The sequence below is a fragment of the Gambusia affinis genome, linkage group LG08 (genome assembly GCF_019740435.1).
Source record: "Gambusia affinis linkage group LG08, SWU_Gaff_1.0, whole genome shotgun sequence".
Lineage (NCBI taxonomy): Eukaryota > Metazoa > Chordata > Actinopteri > Cyprinodontiformes > Poeciliidae > Gambusia > Gambusia affinis.
In genome coordinates, this window is record NC_057875.1 from 10,808,708 (window position 1) to 10,827,766 (window position 19,059).

The 19,059-nt window shown below is 38.6% G+C and overlaps 1 protein-coding gene across 1 annotated transcript in view; it reads left to right on the forward strand.

The window, feature by feature from the left end:
* The first annotated feature begins 902 nt into the window (after positions 1-902).
* Positions 903-19,059, forward strand: part of ptprq (protein tyrosine phosphatase receptor type Q) — a 45,635-nt gene continuing 27,478 nt past the window's right edge. Inside the window, exons 1-22 of the mRNA XM_044124631.1 lie at positions 903-965; positions 1,507-1,604; positions 1,983-2,151; positions 2,234-2,494; positions 2,625-2,785; positions 8,983-9,085; positions 9,150-9,158; positions 9,700-9,808; positions 10,893-11,007; positions 13,194-13,263; positions 13,349-13,548; positions 13,636-13,864; positions 13,962-14,090; positions 14,170-14,316; positions 14,410-14,570; positions 15,687-16,188; positions 16,285-16,446; positions 16,536-16,715; positions 16,832-16,939; positions 17,139-17,420; positions 18,175-18,456; positions 18,882-19,002. Of these exons, the coding sequence (XP_043980566.1) occupies positions 1,515-1,604; positions 1,983-2,151; positions 2,234-2,494; positions 2,625-2,785; positions 8,983-9,085; positions 9,150-9,158; positions 9,700-9,808; positions 10,893-11,007; positions 13,194-13,263; positions 13,349-13,548; positions 13,636-13,864; positions 13,962-14,090; positions 14,170-14,316; positions 14,410-14,570; positions 15,687-16,188; positions 16,285-16,446; positions 16,536-16,715; positions 16,832-16,939; positions 17,139-17,420; positions 18,175-18,456; positions 18,882-19,002 (3,590 nt within the window). The 5' untranslated portion in view covers positions 903-965; positions 1,507-1,514. The remainder of the gene's footprint in view (positions 966-1,506; positions 1,605-1,982; positions 2,152-2,233; positions 2,495-2,624; positions 2,786-8,982; positions 9,086-9,149; positions 9,159-9,699; positions 9,809-10,892; positions 11,008-13,193; positions 13,264-13,348; positions 13,549-13,635; positions 13,865-13,961; positions 14,091-14,169; positions 14,317-14,409; positions 14,571-15,686; positions 16,189-16,284; positions 16,447-16,535; positions 16,716-16,831; positions 16,940-17,138; positions 17,421-18,174; positions 18,457-18,881; positions 19,003-19,059) is intronic.

The following is a 19,059-nucleotide window of genomic DNA, read 5'->3' on the forward strand; positions in this document are numbered from 1 at the left end:
GAGTGAGGGAAGGAGTGGTGACGGACACGTCCATAGAGTTGCTTTGGGATCCGGCACCAGGAAAGGGTCAGAGCTACGAGGTCATCTGCCACAACTGTGGCCAGGCACTCAAGGTGAATAAATAAATAAATGAATGAATGAACAAATAGAAATGTAAATGTTTTCTCATGTTTGGAAGCAGATCTGTGGAAATGGATTATTACCTGCATTATGCAATGCCCTTTTAGTCATTGTTGGATTGCTATGATTAGCTGATTGTATGTTTTTATGCATAACATTTTAATATGGACATCAGTACAATGTTTTGTTCCTCAGTAATTATAGCATTTGCCTATTTGATTTGTGTGTTACAGGTGCAGAAGGTATTCAGTCAGAGTGCAGTGTTTTCTGATCTGTTACCAGGTTCACTCTATCACTTTGCTGTACGCACTGAGAAGGAGTTCTTCGCTGACAGTTCACCAGTCTCAATCAATATCACTGCAGGTAAACACACAAACACATACACCCCCGCGCATGCACACACACATTGTAACGGTTCATCTTTCTTTTCTATAATGACCACATGCTTTGCTTTTTGATGTGGCAGTTCCTGGCCAAGTGGAGGTTTCACTCGTCAATAAAACAACATCATCCATATGCATTAGCTGGAGTACCTCCAGAGGACTGCTGAGCACATTCATTCTGTCTATCAAAAACACAACAACCATTCAGGAGCTGATCATTTCTCATCAGGAGCGCAGGCCAGTCTCTTCTCATTCTGCCACAATCAAAATTAATATGAACCCAGAGTTGTTATCGCTGCCTGAAACCTGTTCCTGAAAGACTGACTGCCAAAGCAATGCATGTGTGTGTTTACAGATCATACAATTTCCAAGGTCTTGTTTCTGGTACTAAGTATACGGTTCAGGTGTTTGCCACCAATGGGGAGAGGAGAAGTGAACCTTCCACTGTAATTCTGTATACACGTGAGTTAAAACGTGTCTGGAAAAATCTGCAGGTGTACAGCAAAACCCAAAATTACATATGTGTCTGGCAGATTCTGGCTTAAAGTAATCTTGTGATTTTACCAACATATTCTGTCTAGCTGGAATATAGAATCTAAGAATCTTTGGAAGGAGCTAAAAATTAGGGTAATGGAAAGGACTTGTTGAGGCTTAAAAGCTCATCACTAAAGTTAAATTGTTCAAATTACTAGTGAAAATATGAAAAGAAAAATTAGGGGTTATCCATTAGCTGTAATCCCAATGGAAAATAAAAAGCAATAAAAAAAGATCTAAATGAAAGCACACATTTTTTTTACAAAATTATATTCTTTTTACCTTTTTTATTATCTTATGAGAGATAGCTCTCATATTCTATCCAGCACAAACTTCTTAATTCAAGGGTGATCATTTTAAATCTAAATTTCCCAGAGGTAACCGTCTGCCTGCACAATATGTAGCAAATGTCTTATTTTTGCATTTTCGCAGCTTCAATATCATTAAGAAACATATTTCTTGTCTCAAGTCCCAGGGATGCCAAAGCAAGTGGTTACATCAGAGCACCCAGTGACGTCCGTATTTCTGACCTGGAGGCCACCAGCAGGACAGGTAGACAAGTACAAGGTGAGAATCTGTCCAAGAATTCATTTGCATTTCACAGAAGATAATCCAACTTCAAGAGAAAATAATCCTGGTGAAACTTTGTATTTCTAAACATCTATGCCAAAATATAGCACTCAGCTGTGACCTGCAAGTATTAAGTGGATCCCAGGAAACCACTGTTGGCACACTAAGGATCTGGTTACAATCCTTTAAACATAAATGACCTTCAGATTCAACCCAGAACATTATCTAAGCACAGTTTTTACAAAATGTAATTAAAGTCAAGGTGGATTGTTCAAAAAATTCTTGAATCAAGATTGCACAGAACTAACATTTTCACTGTCATTTGTTAAAAAGATTTTATTAATAAAATTCTAACACTGAAGGTCTCTTCGGCAGCTTGCATTTGGTCTGTTGTCCGTGGACAGGAAATTGTGGACTGGAGTGTTTGTTGAGAGCACAAGCTATGAGATCAGAGAGTTGATTCCAGGGTCAGACTACGGTGTCAGCATTCAGAGTGTCCTGGGCTCAGACTGCAGCCATGCAGCAAACAGAGAGTTCAGCACACGTAAGCAACAGAAATTCACATCATAATCTATAACTCCTAAAAATAATTCGGAAAATTTCCTAAATTCAGATTTGTCTTCCAGGCCCTGCTGGATTATGCCGACTTCATTTAGATAAAGTGGATTCTTCGTCCATATCTGTGCATTGGGACGTGGCGCCTGGAGAGTTTGATTTTCACAGATTGACTGTGGCCGGCACTTCGATCACACAAACACTCATAATACCAAAAGTGGAGCAGGTTGCTGTGGTTACAGGGCTGCTGGATGGTTGCAGCTACAACGTGAGCGCCAAGAGAGTGAAAGGGGAGACAGCAGGAAGTGCTGCTTTTCTGACTGTCACCACAGGTAGGTATTTCAAGGGCTTCACCGATTAGTCTCCCAGCTAATCATGGCCGACCTCAACGAGTCTACGTTAAATTACAGAAATGTTCTCCTCCACTCTGACTTCTTTTCGTATGTTTCTGTTTCTTATTAGTGCCAAAGCCTGTAAGAGGTGTGCGTTTGGTCAGCATTTCTGGACGTGCATTCTCACTACGCTGGCTCCAAGCAGAGGGGTGTGTAGATCGCTACCATGTTAACTTGGTGCCAAACCATGGCGCTGTGACATTTCACACTACCGATGATGGATATATCCAGGTACACACACTTTAAATGAAATCAAATGAAATACAACGTCTTATTTTTCAAATAGGACGCCATCGAGATGGGGTTAGCACAGTCACTTCACTGAATGTTAAGGTTCCAAGTACTTTTTTTTTATTGTGAGAATTTAGTGCACACAATCATATCCCTATGTACAGTGAAGCATCTCTCCTCCCATTCAACCAAGTCCCACCCCATACTGGCTGCCAGGTATCCAGTATCTCCCAAAATGTAACCTTACACACCACACACACACATACACACGCATGGAGACAAAACACAGTGCAGGGTTGAGTAATGGATCACATTATTTATTAAGTTAGTTTCATGAGCTCAGCTCTGAATCATTCATTAACTTAAGTAACTCTCCCAAAAGAGGCAAAGAGGCAAGCGGCATAGCTTTAGCCTTGTGCTAATCAAAGGATTAACAAAACTTTTGGAATACCTCAAGATCAAGATATTATTATTTTCACCCAATATCTGGACGATCGATGCTTTAAGTTGTTCTCTACTGCTAATTTTTATGCACTAAGACTGGACACAGATATACTGGGAAAGCCTCGCACCTGCTGTGGCTATACAAAAACTAACTCCAAAACCCTGCAATATGTTGTTCTTCTCGGCAGTTTTAATGCTCACAGTCAAACTTGGAAAAGTGTACTCACAGGTAAGAATTACTATTATTATCTGCAGTTTTTCCACATATTTTATTATTTGCAACAACACAGGTCACACCTATGTGTTTGAGTTTTTCAGTTATACTCAACAAGTTTTACTGAAATGTTTTACTGAAATGTCACAGACCAAGACGCCATCAAGAACAAGATTTAGAAAGTATAAGGAAAATGTTCTTGACATTGAGTTCAAGCCCTTTACTTTGATAGCCCTAAATATATTCAGTATAAACGCCTGGCCTCAAAAGTCTCTTAGTCCATAGCATCCACCTGTGTGTACGCCTCAAGTTTGTTAGAGAACATTGGAGAATAAAACAAACAGCCACAGCAGATATTTCAGGGATAAAATAACAGAGTATTTAAATGCAGGATCAGGGTATGCCTACATGTATGGAGGACCATAACTGACATAATAAGAAATAAAAGCATAAATATATATTTAGTTGTTCCTTGTCCTTACACATTCGTTGTTGTCAAGACAAGCATATGTTTTGTTTTGTTTTCCTTTCCTTTATACGTGTTGTCATCAAAATATTTATATTAATTTTACTTTTTCTGACATGTGTGTTTTTGTCAAGAAATGTATATGTTTTCCTTTTTGTTTCCCCTAAACATACGTTTTTTTCAAGAAAAGTAGATATTTTGTTTTGAGTTCTCTTAATACAAGCCCTCCTTGTTATGTCATTACCTCCTCTCCTTTTTCTACTTCTCCTTTTTCTGCTTCTCCTTCTTCTACTTCTCCCTGATCATCTTTATGCTAATGATGAGATCTGCCTTCTAAGTCCAGCTCCTGCTATTGGGCAATAGAGCTTTGGAACCAATGTCACTGATATCGGAATATCCAATATCCAACTCAAAACTAACTTCACTGTGGTCGGTATCAAAATAAAAAACACTGGGATGAAGTTTGTTTTGGTCTGTGGCCTGCAAAGATGGCACCGAGCAACTGTGCGAGACGTAAACGCCCCATAACATCTTACATGTTGACGTTGGTTCCAGAGCTCTATTGGCCAATAGGAGCTGGTCATAGAAGGCAGATCTCCTCATTAACATAAAGATGCACATGGAGAAGCATCTCCTTTTTCTACTTCTCCATGGAAAAAGGAGAAGTAAAAAAAAGGAGGAGCAGAAATAGGAGAAGTAGAAAAAGGAGAGGAGGCAATGGCAAAAGAAGGAGGGCATGTATAAGGAAAAGATAAAACAAAATATCTACTTGTCTTGACAAAAACACGTTTGGGAGAAATGAAAAAGAAAATATATACAATTCTCGACGAAAACATGTGTAAGGAAAAGTAAAATTAATATATATTTTTTGATGACAGCACGTGTATAACGGAAAGGAAAAACAAAACATATACATTTCTTGACGACAAGTGTGTGAGGATAAGGAACAACTAAATATTTATTTATGATTTTATTTCTTATTATGTCAGTTTTGGTGCTACATATACATGCAAACAAAAATACAAAAATTTGAACATCATGAAAAAGTACAAATCACTTTGCTTATCACTCATCCCAATACGGAAACTTATATTTTACATTGATTCATTATACATGAAATGAAATATTTCAAGCCTTTATTTTTTGTATTTTTATGAAAATTCAAATTCAGTCTTTCCAAAAAATAAAATGTTGATTAAAGCATGTCATTAGACATGGGGTTCCAGGCGAGGCCACTTTGCCAACCAATCAGGCACAGTTGCATGGTCATTAAACCAGTTTTTGGTATATTTGGGAGTGTACACAGATGAAAAGTCCAGTTTGAAAATGAATTTAGCATCTTAATAAAGCTTTTCTACAGAAGGAAGAATGAAAATTTAAAAAAATTCCTCATAAATGGTTGTGCTGACTATGAACTTCAGATAGTACAGGACATGGTACACCAAATTATCACGGTGAAAACTTCACATGGTCTTCAAGCAATGGAGATTCTTTGCCTGTCCACTCACCCTCAAGACTATGGAACCTTTATATCCAAATAAAACACAAACACTCAATCTTCTCAAGACTGCGATCATCTCTGTTTCTTGTTCAATTTTTATTACCACATTACTGCTTCCACATAATTTTGGATACATTTGGATATAGCCCTCAACCAGCTTCTTAACCCTTTGAGGCCCTGCTCTGATTTGGAGTGCATTAAGCAATGACCTTTAGTGGCTTACTCCGTGTTAAAGGTGTCAATAATTGCCTTCAAGGCAGGAGCCTTCCCCATGAACCTACTAATCCTGACTGAGAGACCATTTGGAGACTGAGTAATCCTTTGCAGGTTTTTTGAGTTAATTAGCTGATTAGTGTGTGACACCACGTGTTTCCAAATGTGAACTTTTTCACATATTATAATTTCCTCAGGCAGGAATTCAGAGCCCTTTCCTAATAACTGAAGGTCACCAGATCAACAGTTCAAACAAGAATTCATTTGTACAAGTAATTTGAAAGAGGCAAAACTTGCTCATGGTCTGGACAACGGTCAAAAATGAGATGCACAGGTAAAAGGGAATTTACTGGGATGTTCAGGAGAAACAGTAGGAACCACCACATATCAAATCCACCATAAAATTGAAAGTGATGGAACCTCAAGTGAACTACAGATAAACCACAGAAAGGTTAAATTAGGAAAGTGACTTTTGTAAACCTAAGAATCAATGAAAGAAGAAGAATTGTTTTGATGATGTCCTGAACAGGGAGTGTCAGACAGCATAGGAGCTTCTTGAGGAAGAGGCTAATTTGAAAGCATCATAGTTATAACAAGAAGTCAAATTAGTTTTACGTTAGGTTTGATATGTACAACATTTTCATAACAACTGTAGGTAAAGTTACTTGATTGTGCTATGAAATTCTTGCCATTTCATAGCACAATCAAGTAACTTTAGATATGCTTAAAGGTTTTAATGTTCAAAAAATTATTAAATAATATGAAATAAATAATATTTTTTTTATTTTTTACAGCCTTCTTCCTTCCTACTAATATATTGCCAGCTTCACTTGCCAGGCCTAAGTGGGCTCTGTAATTGGGAATGTATGACAGTCATCTCATTAAAAACAAACTGCAGTTTTTATTTTAACATTTCTTTCCACCAGTCTAAAGCACACACAACCTAGAAAGGAAGAAACAAAATACTAATAATACTTATATAGTTAATAAGCAATTCCTGTCAACGGCAACACAAGTGGTTGACCAAAAAAGTGTAGGTGGAAGTTAAGCTTTTTATACCTTAACCTTTTGCAACATACAGAATTATTAAAGTCAAAACAGCAATACAGTAAGGATTGCTATAATTTTCTTTCATACTCATAAAAGAAAATAATCAGTGATGATCAAACCTTGCTGTATTTATTTTGTAATTGTTTTGTGAGAAGCAGTTTTAACACCTCACAACAATTATTCCACACATGAATCTCTCTAACTAAAGTACAACTTTTAAGAACAGTGTACTGACCTTTTGGTTTTTAAACAAATATGTCTTCTTTAATTTATACAACTTTCAACCACATCTGTATGCAACTTAGAATGAGTTATTATAAGCTTTATGCAGCATCAAGGCAGTACTGAGCTCGACTAAGACAGAAAATTGAAACTATGAAATATAAGAAATCTTTCATTGGTAGGATGACAATAATCTGATGTGCTTAGAATTTGCATACTGAAGCACATAGGCTTTAAAGATTTCTTATTCTTTGTCACATTAATTATGATCAGTCAAATGTTATTATCAGACACTAATAATCTCAATTACCGTAATGCAAAAAATATTATTTATAAAAGAGGAAATTGTAGCTTAACCAACCTGAATAGGTGATAGTCCAAAACCTAAAATAACTGATTGTGTGACCGCTAGCAGTAACAACTATATTTAAGCGTTTGCAATCAAGACGGTTTTATAATATTGTAGATTTTTTTTTGCCCACTTTTCTTTGCAGAGTTGTTTTAATTCAATGTTCATGAATGTTTAAGGTGACAGCAATGTCTCTCAATCAGAATTACCATGTTCTACATATGCCAAAGTTTTAGTGGTGACTGGACCCATGATACACAGGCAGCAAGCAACTTAAATATTTCAATAAGAATAGTTGAAGAGGTATTTACAGCAACTAAGGAATAAGGGTCAAGGAACAAGAGTCAGGCAGGGAGCAATGGGGGGAAAACATGCAGGATCTCTTCACTCCAGCAAGGAGTGAAGAGGAGAGAGGAGTTTAAGTACTGGGGAATTTGATTACTGACCAGTGACAGGTGACTGATTAGAAACAGGCTGCAACTGAGAGTGGAAGCCAGACAGGCAGGCTGATGGACAAAGAGAGTGTAATGGTGCGAGAGCAGTAACAAACTGGGGAAAAGGCAAGACAAAAATCCAAGAACAGTAACAAACAAACTAAACACAAAAGAAGGAACTACCACAGAGAGATCTAAGAATCAATCAATAAACAAGAGCTAAGGAAAACGTAAGGCAAGGATGACAGAAACAGAAAAGAAAGAATCACTAAGGCTGAGCACAAATAAACAAAACTGATCAAAAATGCAAATACTGGAGAAACCCAAAAACCTAAACAACCCAGAATCCTGATAAAATATTTTTTATCTTCTCCTTTTGAAATGTTTTTACATTGGCCGTAACGACGCACATGTTCCATAGAGTTGTACTTTTGTCTCATCAATACACAGAGTATTTTCTTAGAAAGTCTTGTGGATCATCAAGATGTTGTTTTTTTTAACAAATTTACAAATTTTGGGGGGTCATGGGCAGTGGTTTTCTCCTTGGGGTTCATTCATTGCTCAGTCTCTTTTTTATTGTGGAATGATGACTATAAGTGAAACATGCAGGGCTTTAGATGATGTTATTGGTTCTTCTTTGACCTCCTTGATTGATTATTGATTCACTCAGAGTAATTTTGGTAGACCAAAGTAGTGGGACTCTTTCCCACTACTTTGTGTTTTCTCCTCTTGCAGTCCTCTCACTGCACTTCACTAAGGTCTTAAAACCTTAGAATTTGCTTTTGTAGTGAGTTCCAGACTGATGAAGATTAATGGGTTTGCTTTTTTGACTGTTTTTGAAGTTCTTTATTCTGTGTTCTGATCTGTTTCTTTTGTGACAGTTTTTGTCTATCCCATGTTATCCGAGTAGTTCTGTTTTCAACTTTTCTTATCAGGGCCCACTAGTAAAATAAAACTCAAGTTTTCCAAGAGAAGTGGAATGATTGTTTATCAATTATTCATGATTTAACAACTTAACTGAAGAAATAAAAAACAGCATCTTGTTCTTCCACAGGTTATATGTTTAATAGCAAAATTGGTTTAATGATCTTAAACGCGAAATATTATGAATTGCGAAAAACTTATTCACTGCACTATTTTGTAAATCAGAACATCCGCACAGAGGCAACACGTATAGTATTTTTGATTAACACAAAAGAAAACCATTAAAAAAAGCACATACTGAAACCCGAATGGTACCCCAGATGTAGGATGTCTGCATGCACAGAAAGAGGTGGACCAGGTGTGCTTTGCTGTTTCCACAGGCTGACGTGGGGAATGTTAGTCCTGGGACACAGTACTCGGTGACGGTCTCTGCAGACTCTTCTTCTAAAAGCAGCCCTGGAATCAGTCGCATGATCGAGACTGGTGAGATGGTTTTACAATCAGTGCTCATTGTTGGATTTGTCTGATTTATTTAAGTGGTTTCAAGCACAATCAGGCTCTCCTCGTGTTGTTGCCCTGCTGCTTCATTTATTCGCTGCACATGGCACTCACACGAGGGAAAAGGATGAAGTTGAGCGGTAGAGAGTGCGTGAGGATGTGTGCACTTCCTTCACTATTTAATTCCTTTTAGGTAACTTTAGCCGGAGCTTTTGAACCCCTGGATGAATGCGTCTGAAGTGAATGTCAGTGAAATGGCACTGCTGTGTGAAGCCCTATTCATCAGACTTTAGCCACATAGAATGTACATGTTTAAAGTCCCACACACACACCACCTCCACTAAGACCAGATGAACTACTCTTTAAACAAAGCTGGCACTTTGTCAGCAGGCTTAGCTGTAAGGATACTAATCTTTAAAATGTATACCAAACACTTTCTAAGGATGGTAGTTTCTTAGACAAATTGAGAGTGAGTCATTCTAACTACACATTTAACTTTGAGATCCAACTTGAGTTAATTCACAGCTGGGCTTGTTAATGACAGACACTGGATGCTGCTGTTCTCCACTTCACACACTTTCTTCCTTACTTTCCTGTAGTTCCCGGTCCTCCACTGACCCTTGAAGGAGAAGCTGTTGGTTCTAATGGGATTCTGCTGTCCTGGACCATGGAATCTGATACAAGTAATATAGATGCATATGTCATCAGGTATATTTTTCCTTTTGTGTTATTGAGCATCCATTTTATTTTGCTAAAATCCAAAGCATGAAATTTGCTGAAATTATAGATAAAGCCTGCTTGTTTATGTCTAATATAAAGTTCTGGCAAAGAAACAATTAGATGGCATGACATTAGCTAATTGTTACTTCCAAATAATGAGTGAAAATTAAAGTTTGACCTAAGCTTTCACCTTAGCTGTGAACCTTTTTACATTCCTGTAAGAAACACAAACTTCAAATGCATTGAATTTCATGCAGATAAATCAGTACAAAGACAATGCATACATGTGAATGGTAGATGATTGCACAGTATTCAACTTTTTAAACAAAGAATAATCTGAACCCAGATTTTCCCTCTCATGTGGCAAAATGCATAGGGCACATCTTATGGATTCCTTTCAACAACTTGACAAAGTTCCCATCTACCAAGAACAGACATTTTACATGAATAATAACAGATTCGTACAACTTTGGGGCGACGGTGGCTTAGGAGTTAGAGGTTTGTTCTGTAACTGGTGGGTTGCTGGTCGAACCCTAACTTAGACTGTCTCTGTCAAGACACTATTTGATGCTCTACACTTCACCTGCTTTGCCTGATGGTGGTGGTCAGAGGGTCTGGTGGTACTGGTGCATGGCACTTCTCTTAGCCTGCCCCACCATTGGCGTATCAATGTGAGTGTGAGTGTCTAAATGTAATGTGAAGTTATTTGGGTCCCCAACAGAGTTGTTGAGATCAATCCATCAGATTATATTTGCAGTAGCAGGAATACTTGTTGCTTTCTTTAATAAACATTTACAATGAAAAATTATGCATTTTATTCGTGTGTAAAACTATATTTTATAGGACTATTTACTGAAGGTTTATTACAAATTCAATTAAGTTTAAATATACAATAGAATTATTAAAATAATCACCTAAAATGATATCTAGTGGATTGGCAACTGCTTTACACGGCAGTAGGAACATCCTGGAAATCCAAATTATTTTCACTTTTGCATTTTAAGTTCAAACTTAAAATGAAATCCAGAAATGTGGCATTCCTAAAATGACATATATATATATATTTTTATAGGTACAAGGAGGTTTGCCCGTACCCCGATCCCTCTTTCACACAGACAACCCAGTACCTGGATATACCAGAGACTCTGATCACCGCCTTTACCTCAGGTTCAACGTACCATATCCAGGTAAGAGGAACAATTTTTTTTTTTTTATCACTTGTAGCTTGATTGATTTTGATGGATGTTTGGATTAGTAGAAACACATAAAACTAATTTAAGAGTTGCATATAGGTGTGAATTAACCTTAATAGTTTAAAGATGTAACAGTTCTTATTGCCTCTGATCAAACATTCCTGAGAATTGCTCCACTGTACTTTTTTACTTTCCGCTGTGGCTTTGTGACAGAGATCACAAAAGGAGCTGTCTATCCTCTTGATCTGACTGAATGCAGGTAATCAACCCTGATTGCATTATTAATTAAGTAAACAGATCTATGGATCAGCCCAGGATCTTTCCACTGCCTGTTGTCACTGAACTTGAATGCGATCAAGCTTATTACTTTTCTGAATCCATTAACCCACCATGACCTTGATTCAAATGGATGCCGAAATGACACACTTCCCGATTATAGCTGCACATGCAGGATTTGTTTGAGGGCCCGTATGGGATTATGAAAGTGTGTTCAGTAGTGGGTTACTACACTTCCCCTGCATTTGTGTTGGCTCTCCAAATTATGAATCCAGCAGCGCACAATTCCTACTGGATCTCTATGAGGGGTTTACCAATTCTACTAGCAGAGGTTTTTCTGAATGCCCATTAAAACATTGTTTTGTTTATGTAAGCAGAAAAATAACACAAACCGCACTGCCTTGTAGTGTTTATACTCTCAGTAAATTTTGCCACCTTGCAGCCCCCACCATGAACTTATTTTACATAACTGACCAACACAATGCAGTGCATTATTTGGAAGTGAAATGAAAATGATACAAAAAAGTTTCTTTGGCTTGTACTATAAGCCCTCTTTACTTGGAAACCCTAAGAGAGATAACTAAAAAAAAAAAAAATAAAAATAAAAAAATAAAATAAAGACCTCTCCAGGCTTGTTAGAGAACAAACAGCATCATGAAGATCAAGTTTAAAGCCCAGTTAAGTTATAAAGCAGCACCGATAAATCATTCACAAACTCAAAGAGTTTGGTACAATTTTTAAGCTACCAAGACATGTTTGTCCACCTAAGTCCACCTACTGTGAAATATATTGGTGACAGCAACATGCTGTGTGGCTAATTAGCTTGAGCACACACTGTGAAGGTTGACAGAATTGATGATGGATGGAGTTAAATACAGGGCAGTCATGGATGAAAATATATTAGCGCCTGCATTGTCAATAGACAAAAGGTAATGCAGCTTCATGGATGTGGAATGCAGGGAAACTTACTATCAAGCATTTATCAAAAATCAAGAAACTTTAATATAAGTAGCAGTTTTAGTGAATGTTTTATAGTAATTTGTTATTCTTAAGTTATATTTTCTTTTATTTACTGGTTTGGAGTATCAACACAAAGAAAGAAAAAAAAACACAATCACCCCATTGTTAGTCTTTGCAACAAAACTGTCAGTGACCCCCTGAACAACATTTCTACTCTCCACAAGAACAGATCCCCTGTTTTTTTCCCCCTCCAGGGGGTCTTTTGTGGGCTCTAGTGTCCCTTTCATGACAGTAGGCTGACAGGAAGAAGGGAGGGAGAGGGGGGAAGACAAATGTCGCCGGGTCCGGGAATCGAACCTGCAACAGCCGTGTCGAGGACTCAAGGCCTCCAAATGTGGGTTGCGCTATCCCCTACGCCACCACAGCACGCCCAGACAGTTTTAACTAAACCTATCCAACCCCCTGTTCACAGTTGTTCCTTTTACTGTCAGGATGGAGATTTGCTATAGAAAGTCGTAGAACCAACAGATTTAAGAATTCATTTTTACCTGCCATTACTGTCTATAACCAGTAGTTATGGTTTTTATGTTCTTATGTGTATTTTGCGGTGTTATTTATACTACTACTGTGTTTATTTATTATTGGTGAGTATATTTTCTGCTGGCTATATTAAAAATTGCCCCCTGAGGACATTAAAGAAACCTTGACCTTGAATTGAGTCTGGTAGAGGTTCACCTTATCAGGCCTATGATCATAAACATACAGCCAGACCTACACTGGAATGGTTTAGATGCCTGCATTATACCATCAACTCGCTAGAAAAATGGCCTAAGTGAGTTTTTGAAAAGTGATTTTAACGAGAAAAAAAAAAACTAAATAAAAACAACAGCATAAAAAAAATAAGCAGAAATATATCTAACAGTTACCATTCTCTTTCTGTTTAGGTAGCAGCTATATCTTCAGCTGGAACAGGGCCTTTCAGCAAACCTTTGTACATAAAGACATCTGAGTCGCGTGAGTGGTAGTACATATCCTGACCTGATTTCATTCAAAATGAAACATTTGCAGTCAAACTTGTGTTTTCATGCATTCCCTGCAGCCCCCGGGCTGGTGACCAATGTGACGGCGTATGCTCAGAACCACACCTTCGTCGTTGTTACCTGGTTCTTGCCGCACCGCATAAATGGCCTCATCACAAAGTTTTCCGTCAAAGCAAAATATGCTCGAACGGGTCAGGTCGTCCGCAATCTGGAAGTCGACGCAGAGGAAATCATGACTGGAGCTCTCCCTCACTGCAATGTACTAGATCATTCTGGCACAAAAATTGGATTTATCCTCAAAAACAATTCTTTTCTGTTTAATTTATTCATAATTTCATGTCTTCAGGATGCGGCTGATATTTTGTCACGAGCAACTCCCAGCCCTTTGGAGATGACTGCATCGTCTCCACCCATCACCCTCTCTGCTGTGCCTCCTGCAGCTGCTTGGAATGTGCCCATATCAGTAGGAGTAGATCAGCTGCAACCTTACACAGCCTATCTGTTTGAGGTTTCTGCATTCACATCTGATGGAGAGGGACAGGTGGCCTCCACCATGGTCCGCATGCCAGAATCAGGTGTGGATGAACAAAACAACTACTGCAGAGTTGTGATATATTTGACTATTATCAGGTTTTTATAGTATTTCTGCTCTTTTGTGTTTAATGATGACAGCTCCCGAGGGTCCACCTGAAAACTTTTCAGTGTTGAACAAAACATCCAGGTCAATTTCTGTGTCCTGGAAGTCTCCCACCAGTATCACTGGAAGGTTCTCCTATGTGCTTTCCCTTTATGGCCCTACAGGTTGTTTATTATTTTACACATTTCATAAAATTCACTCATGTAAACAAATATTACAAAACATACGTTTCATTTTTTTCAGGTTTTTTGTATGACAACACCACATGGGATATGCGTTTTCTTTTTACTGGGTTGACTCCCTACACATTCTACAATGTAACTGTCCAAGCAAAATCCGCAGGAGAGTTGGGACCAGCAGCTCAGAAGAACATATTAACACCAGCTGAAGGTGACGAGACTTAAAATGCACTCACGTATGTGTCTTCCATTCTCGTGAAAGCTTTCAGAGAAATAAGTGAAAAAGCTTTTGTTCTTTTATCAGCACCAAGTGCAGTGCAAAACCTGGAGGCAGTAGCTGAGGATTCAGTTTCAATACGTGTTAGCTGGAGAAGCCCTGCCCAGCCCAACGGTCCCATAACTCAGTACAGACTGCAGGTCCTGGCGGATGATACTTTGCTGCAGGACATCACCCTCACACCAGGGGTAAAGCAAATATAACTCTTTCCACAGCTTTTTCAAATCTAAGTAAAATACTAGCAACACAGTCCTTCAACATGAAAAACAGTTGTACAGTATTAATTGTAAAGCAGTCCTGTTGAACATGATTTTAAAATGTAAATTGTGCTTAAAAAAACTGACACTCCAGTTTCACATCATCTATGATAGTTTAGTAAATAGCTGCAACAATAAAATATTCTTTTATTGTTGCAGCCCTTTTATTGAAGACACTAAAGAGTCTCCAACAAGCATCTGAGGCCTTCAAAGAATAGCTGGATTTACATTAATATTAATTTATACACTGCTGGACTATAGTTACTGAGTAGGTGACTTCTTACACTCTCTTTACACTGGATTTAATTTAGGGTGATTAAAGAGAGGTGATTACAAAGTCTTATTTTTATATATACTTTTTTATAAATCATACATTGTTTTCCCTCCACTCACAGATATGCTCCACTTTGTGTTGGTCAATTACATGTACTCTCCATAAAATACATGGTGATTATAATGTGCTAAAAAGTGATGTAAATAATAATTTTTTTATCTGACATTTCTCTGTATAGCTACATATGACCGTACATGCCTCATCTTTTCCTTAAGTTCCATAAATACATCATTAATTCACCAGATAACTGGTTTTGTTCTACTGCTAAAATGTCTTTTATGATAAACACTAAACTAGCAGATTCTAAACTTGTTTGACTTTGATCTGTTTTCAAATGACATTTTAAATCTTAGTGAATTAGTTCACTTGTGATGTGTTTTTCTCTGTAAACATGACAAGTTAAATATTTTCATTGCCATAAATATCAGAATAATGTACATTTGCAGAAGAACTCCAATTACTTCATTTTCTTTAAATGTGTTTTATTCTGACATTCACTTTATATCTAACAGATGTTTCTTGGGTTATATTCAAGTGCAAACCTACCCATACATTTAGTTTTACAATTTAACTTCCATTACATGTAAATATGTTAATCAAAAGTAGTAAATTGTAGCTATTATTCCAAAACCTCATTTACGTTTTACTGCACTCATCCGTCGAATCCTAAGTAAAATGTAACTTTTCTATCTTGCTTTTCTTTTTTCCCTCAGATTATAACTGATTCATATGAGAATGAAACACTTCCTCCAAATGTCGGCAACACTCTGAGGAGGAGTAAGAGATCTGATGAGCTCAGTCCGGTCACGTCTCTGCCGACTTTCACGGCTACAGTTTCAGCCCGCACTCCGCTCACTGCAATGACTGCCTCCAGCTTTGCTCGCTCAGAAAGCAGAAGCACTGATCACACTGCCAACACTGATTTTCAGCCTACCCTCCACCTTGCACTCACCGATGAGTCCAGCCCGGGTTATGATTCAGAAAGCATTACTCAGTCTTTTGACAATGTCAGTTCTAGGACGTCTGCTCTTCCTGTGACATCTGTGTCACGTAATACCCATCCACCCTGGCTCATGGAGCAGTTACGCACAGATGCGGTGACCTCAGCCACCTCCGCCTTGGGTCTTACTCCAGGTCAGCTGCGCCTCTCCACACGTGATGTTTCAGTTACTGGGAACATTTCAACACGCAGTGGAGCAGTAACAGGAACTCCAGGTGCATCAACCTTAAACACTGCTCCATATACTACATGTTTCACTTTACTTTGTATGTACCCTCATGAACAACATGTGTTCTTAATGCCTGACCCAGGTGTTACCGTAAGAGAAGAAGTGCTGGACGTTTTGTCTGAGGAGCTTTCGTACTTGGTGTCGGATCTGAATCCTTTTACTGAATATGTGTTCAGAGTCACTGCCTCCACCGCTGCTGGGGAGGGACCTGCTGCAAATATCACTGAGAAGACCAGTGAGCAGGGTATGAATAAAAGGAGGGAGCCCTGTTGGGAGCATGGCCTAAATCAAGAGTTTCTGTACCTGCAATAACATCTTGCATTTTCTTTCTAGTTCCCAGCTCGGTGCTTGAAGTGTCCTATCAAAATATAAGCTCCACATCAATTCTTGTTAATTGGGTCCCACCACTCAATCCCAATGGGCGGATCACACATTACAGCGTATACGGCCTCAATCTGCGCAGCAATCAAGCCATGAAGTGGGATACTAACACCACCAGCATATTAATATCAGGTAGAGAGTTCATTCGGAGTTCATTCCATGAGAAAATATCAATGTATTGTGCTGATTTCTCGAATATATGCTGATGCATGTTTTTTTTTCTTTTTCTTGTCTGGTTTGATGTGTAGAACTGGACAAGAACACGGGCTACAAGCTACGTGTAGCTGCATCTACAGCTGTGGGAGAGAGCACTCTGTCAGAGGAGGATGATGTTTTTGTTTATACTTTAGAGGATGGTATGAAATAATCAGACACCATTTCTATCTAATTTTCACTTTTGAAAAAATCATTAAGCTATTGCAGTAAAAAAAAAAAATTGTCAAGATTTTCCTTCTCAAAATTTTGAGGATATTGAGTGCCTGGATTCTGTGTTGTCATTTTATCTAAAACATTTTAAATCCTCTCTGGGTAATATGCTGCCCATTTTTTTCTCAGAGCCCGAATCCCCTCCGGAAAATCTCTCAGTGGTTGAAAAGAGCCCCTCAACAGCCACTTTGACCTGGTCTGCTCCAGAGAAAGCTAATGGAGTGATCCAGTACTATGAGGTTTTCTATGAAAACGACTCCTACTTTGCAGTGATGAACACCACTTCAAACAGAGTCACTCTGACCAGCTTAAAGCCGTTCTCATTTTACAACGTGTCTGTGAGGGCATACACTCGCTACGGCAACGGCAACCAAACGTCCAAAACGTTGAACCTGCTGTCTGGAGAAGATGGTGTGTTGAAGGATGTATAGTTGTATTTAAGCCTCTTGACCTTGGCCATGATTTGTCATGTTATAACTTCCAACTCAAATGTTTATTATTTGGATATTATTTGACAGAAAACAAAAAACAAAATAGTAGAAAATGTATGTATGTTGATTCTTCTTTGCAAAGTTCCTCAGGTTCAGTCCAATTGGATAAACATCTATGCAAATGTATGTGATGTCTTGCACTAGATTTTAAATCTCGACTTTTACTGGGCCACTCTAATAGGTGCACAAAGGCTGGCCTGTGGGCCGTTGGCAGCACTAGAAAGAGTTTTTGTATGGCCTGTATGTGCAACTTTAAAATGCTACAAACCTGAACTGGCATCACAGGCAGTTAAAGCCTTCAGAGTTTCATTGATAATTCCATCTTAAAATACATCTTAAAATGGAAAATGTTTGTCTTTTATTAAACTTCTTTTTGTTGTCATTTTAATATCCTAGTACCCAAATAATAAGTTATTATTTCTGGAAATCAAACGGTTCTGTGTCTTTGCTCGACCCACCTTGAACTGTTTCACTATTCCAAGAAAAAGAAAATATAAACTTTGCTCTCTACTGATACATGCAATCCCAATAAATGACATTGAGACTTGTGGTTGTACCATGACAAAATGTGGAAAGGTTTAAAATATACAATCCCCGCATGGCCGTTTTCACAAATACACAAATGGAAGAACATCTAGAAACTATACCAAACCCTGTTTGTATCCCATCTGCAGTTCCAGGTAGTCCTCCATATGGACTTTCCTACGAGTCAATCAGCCCCAGTGAGGTGAATGTGTCATGGTACGCTCCTCTGCAGCCAAATGGCATTGTTACTCACTACAGCCTGGAGCTCTGGAACTCCACTCATCACCTGAACCTCACCTCACCGGCCAACTCCCTCCACATCACCCACCTGAGGAAGTACACTCAGTACCGCATCGTGGTTCAAGCACACACTCGAGCAGGGCCAGGAAACTACAGCAGCGAGCCACTCAACATCACCACACTTGAGGATGGTGAGAGGAATGGGCAAGGGGGCTGGCAATGAGAAAAAGGAGGTGGGGAGGGGGTTTGGGTTCACTTTCAGGTCCTTGTGAGATGACATCTTCTCTGACTGATTAGTCCAGAGGCCATCTGATAAAATCAGACTTTCTTGCAAGGGTTCTCTCCTCTGTGCTTCAACTAACGCTAATCATGTTACATCACAGGTTTCTCAGCCGACAAGATCCCCGTATGTCTCATCCAGACTCATTGTTACAACAAGAGGAACAAACTAACAGTTTTTGCATTTCAGGAGACTATTCCATTCTTCTCATGGCGTTTTTTTCTTGGAGCAGTCACAGTTTTCTTGCACCTTGCCAAAACTCTGAGAAGTTGATGCACCTAATTTTCAGTTGTTGTTTATTGTGCATCACTGGGAAGTTTTTCTCCTGCATCTCAGCTCCAGACACCCCCCCTCAGTTCCTCCAAGCCAGGAAGTTGTCTGACTATGAGGTAGAACTGTCATGGGAGCCACCACTTAATGCCAACTCAGAAATACTCTACTACTTAGCCAGAGTTTGGTGAGTCTGGAAATCACAATTACTCATTTTATTTAAAAGTGAGAAATTGGTAAGAAA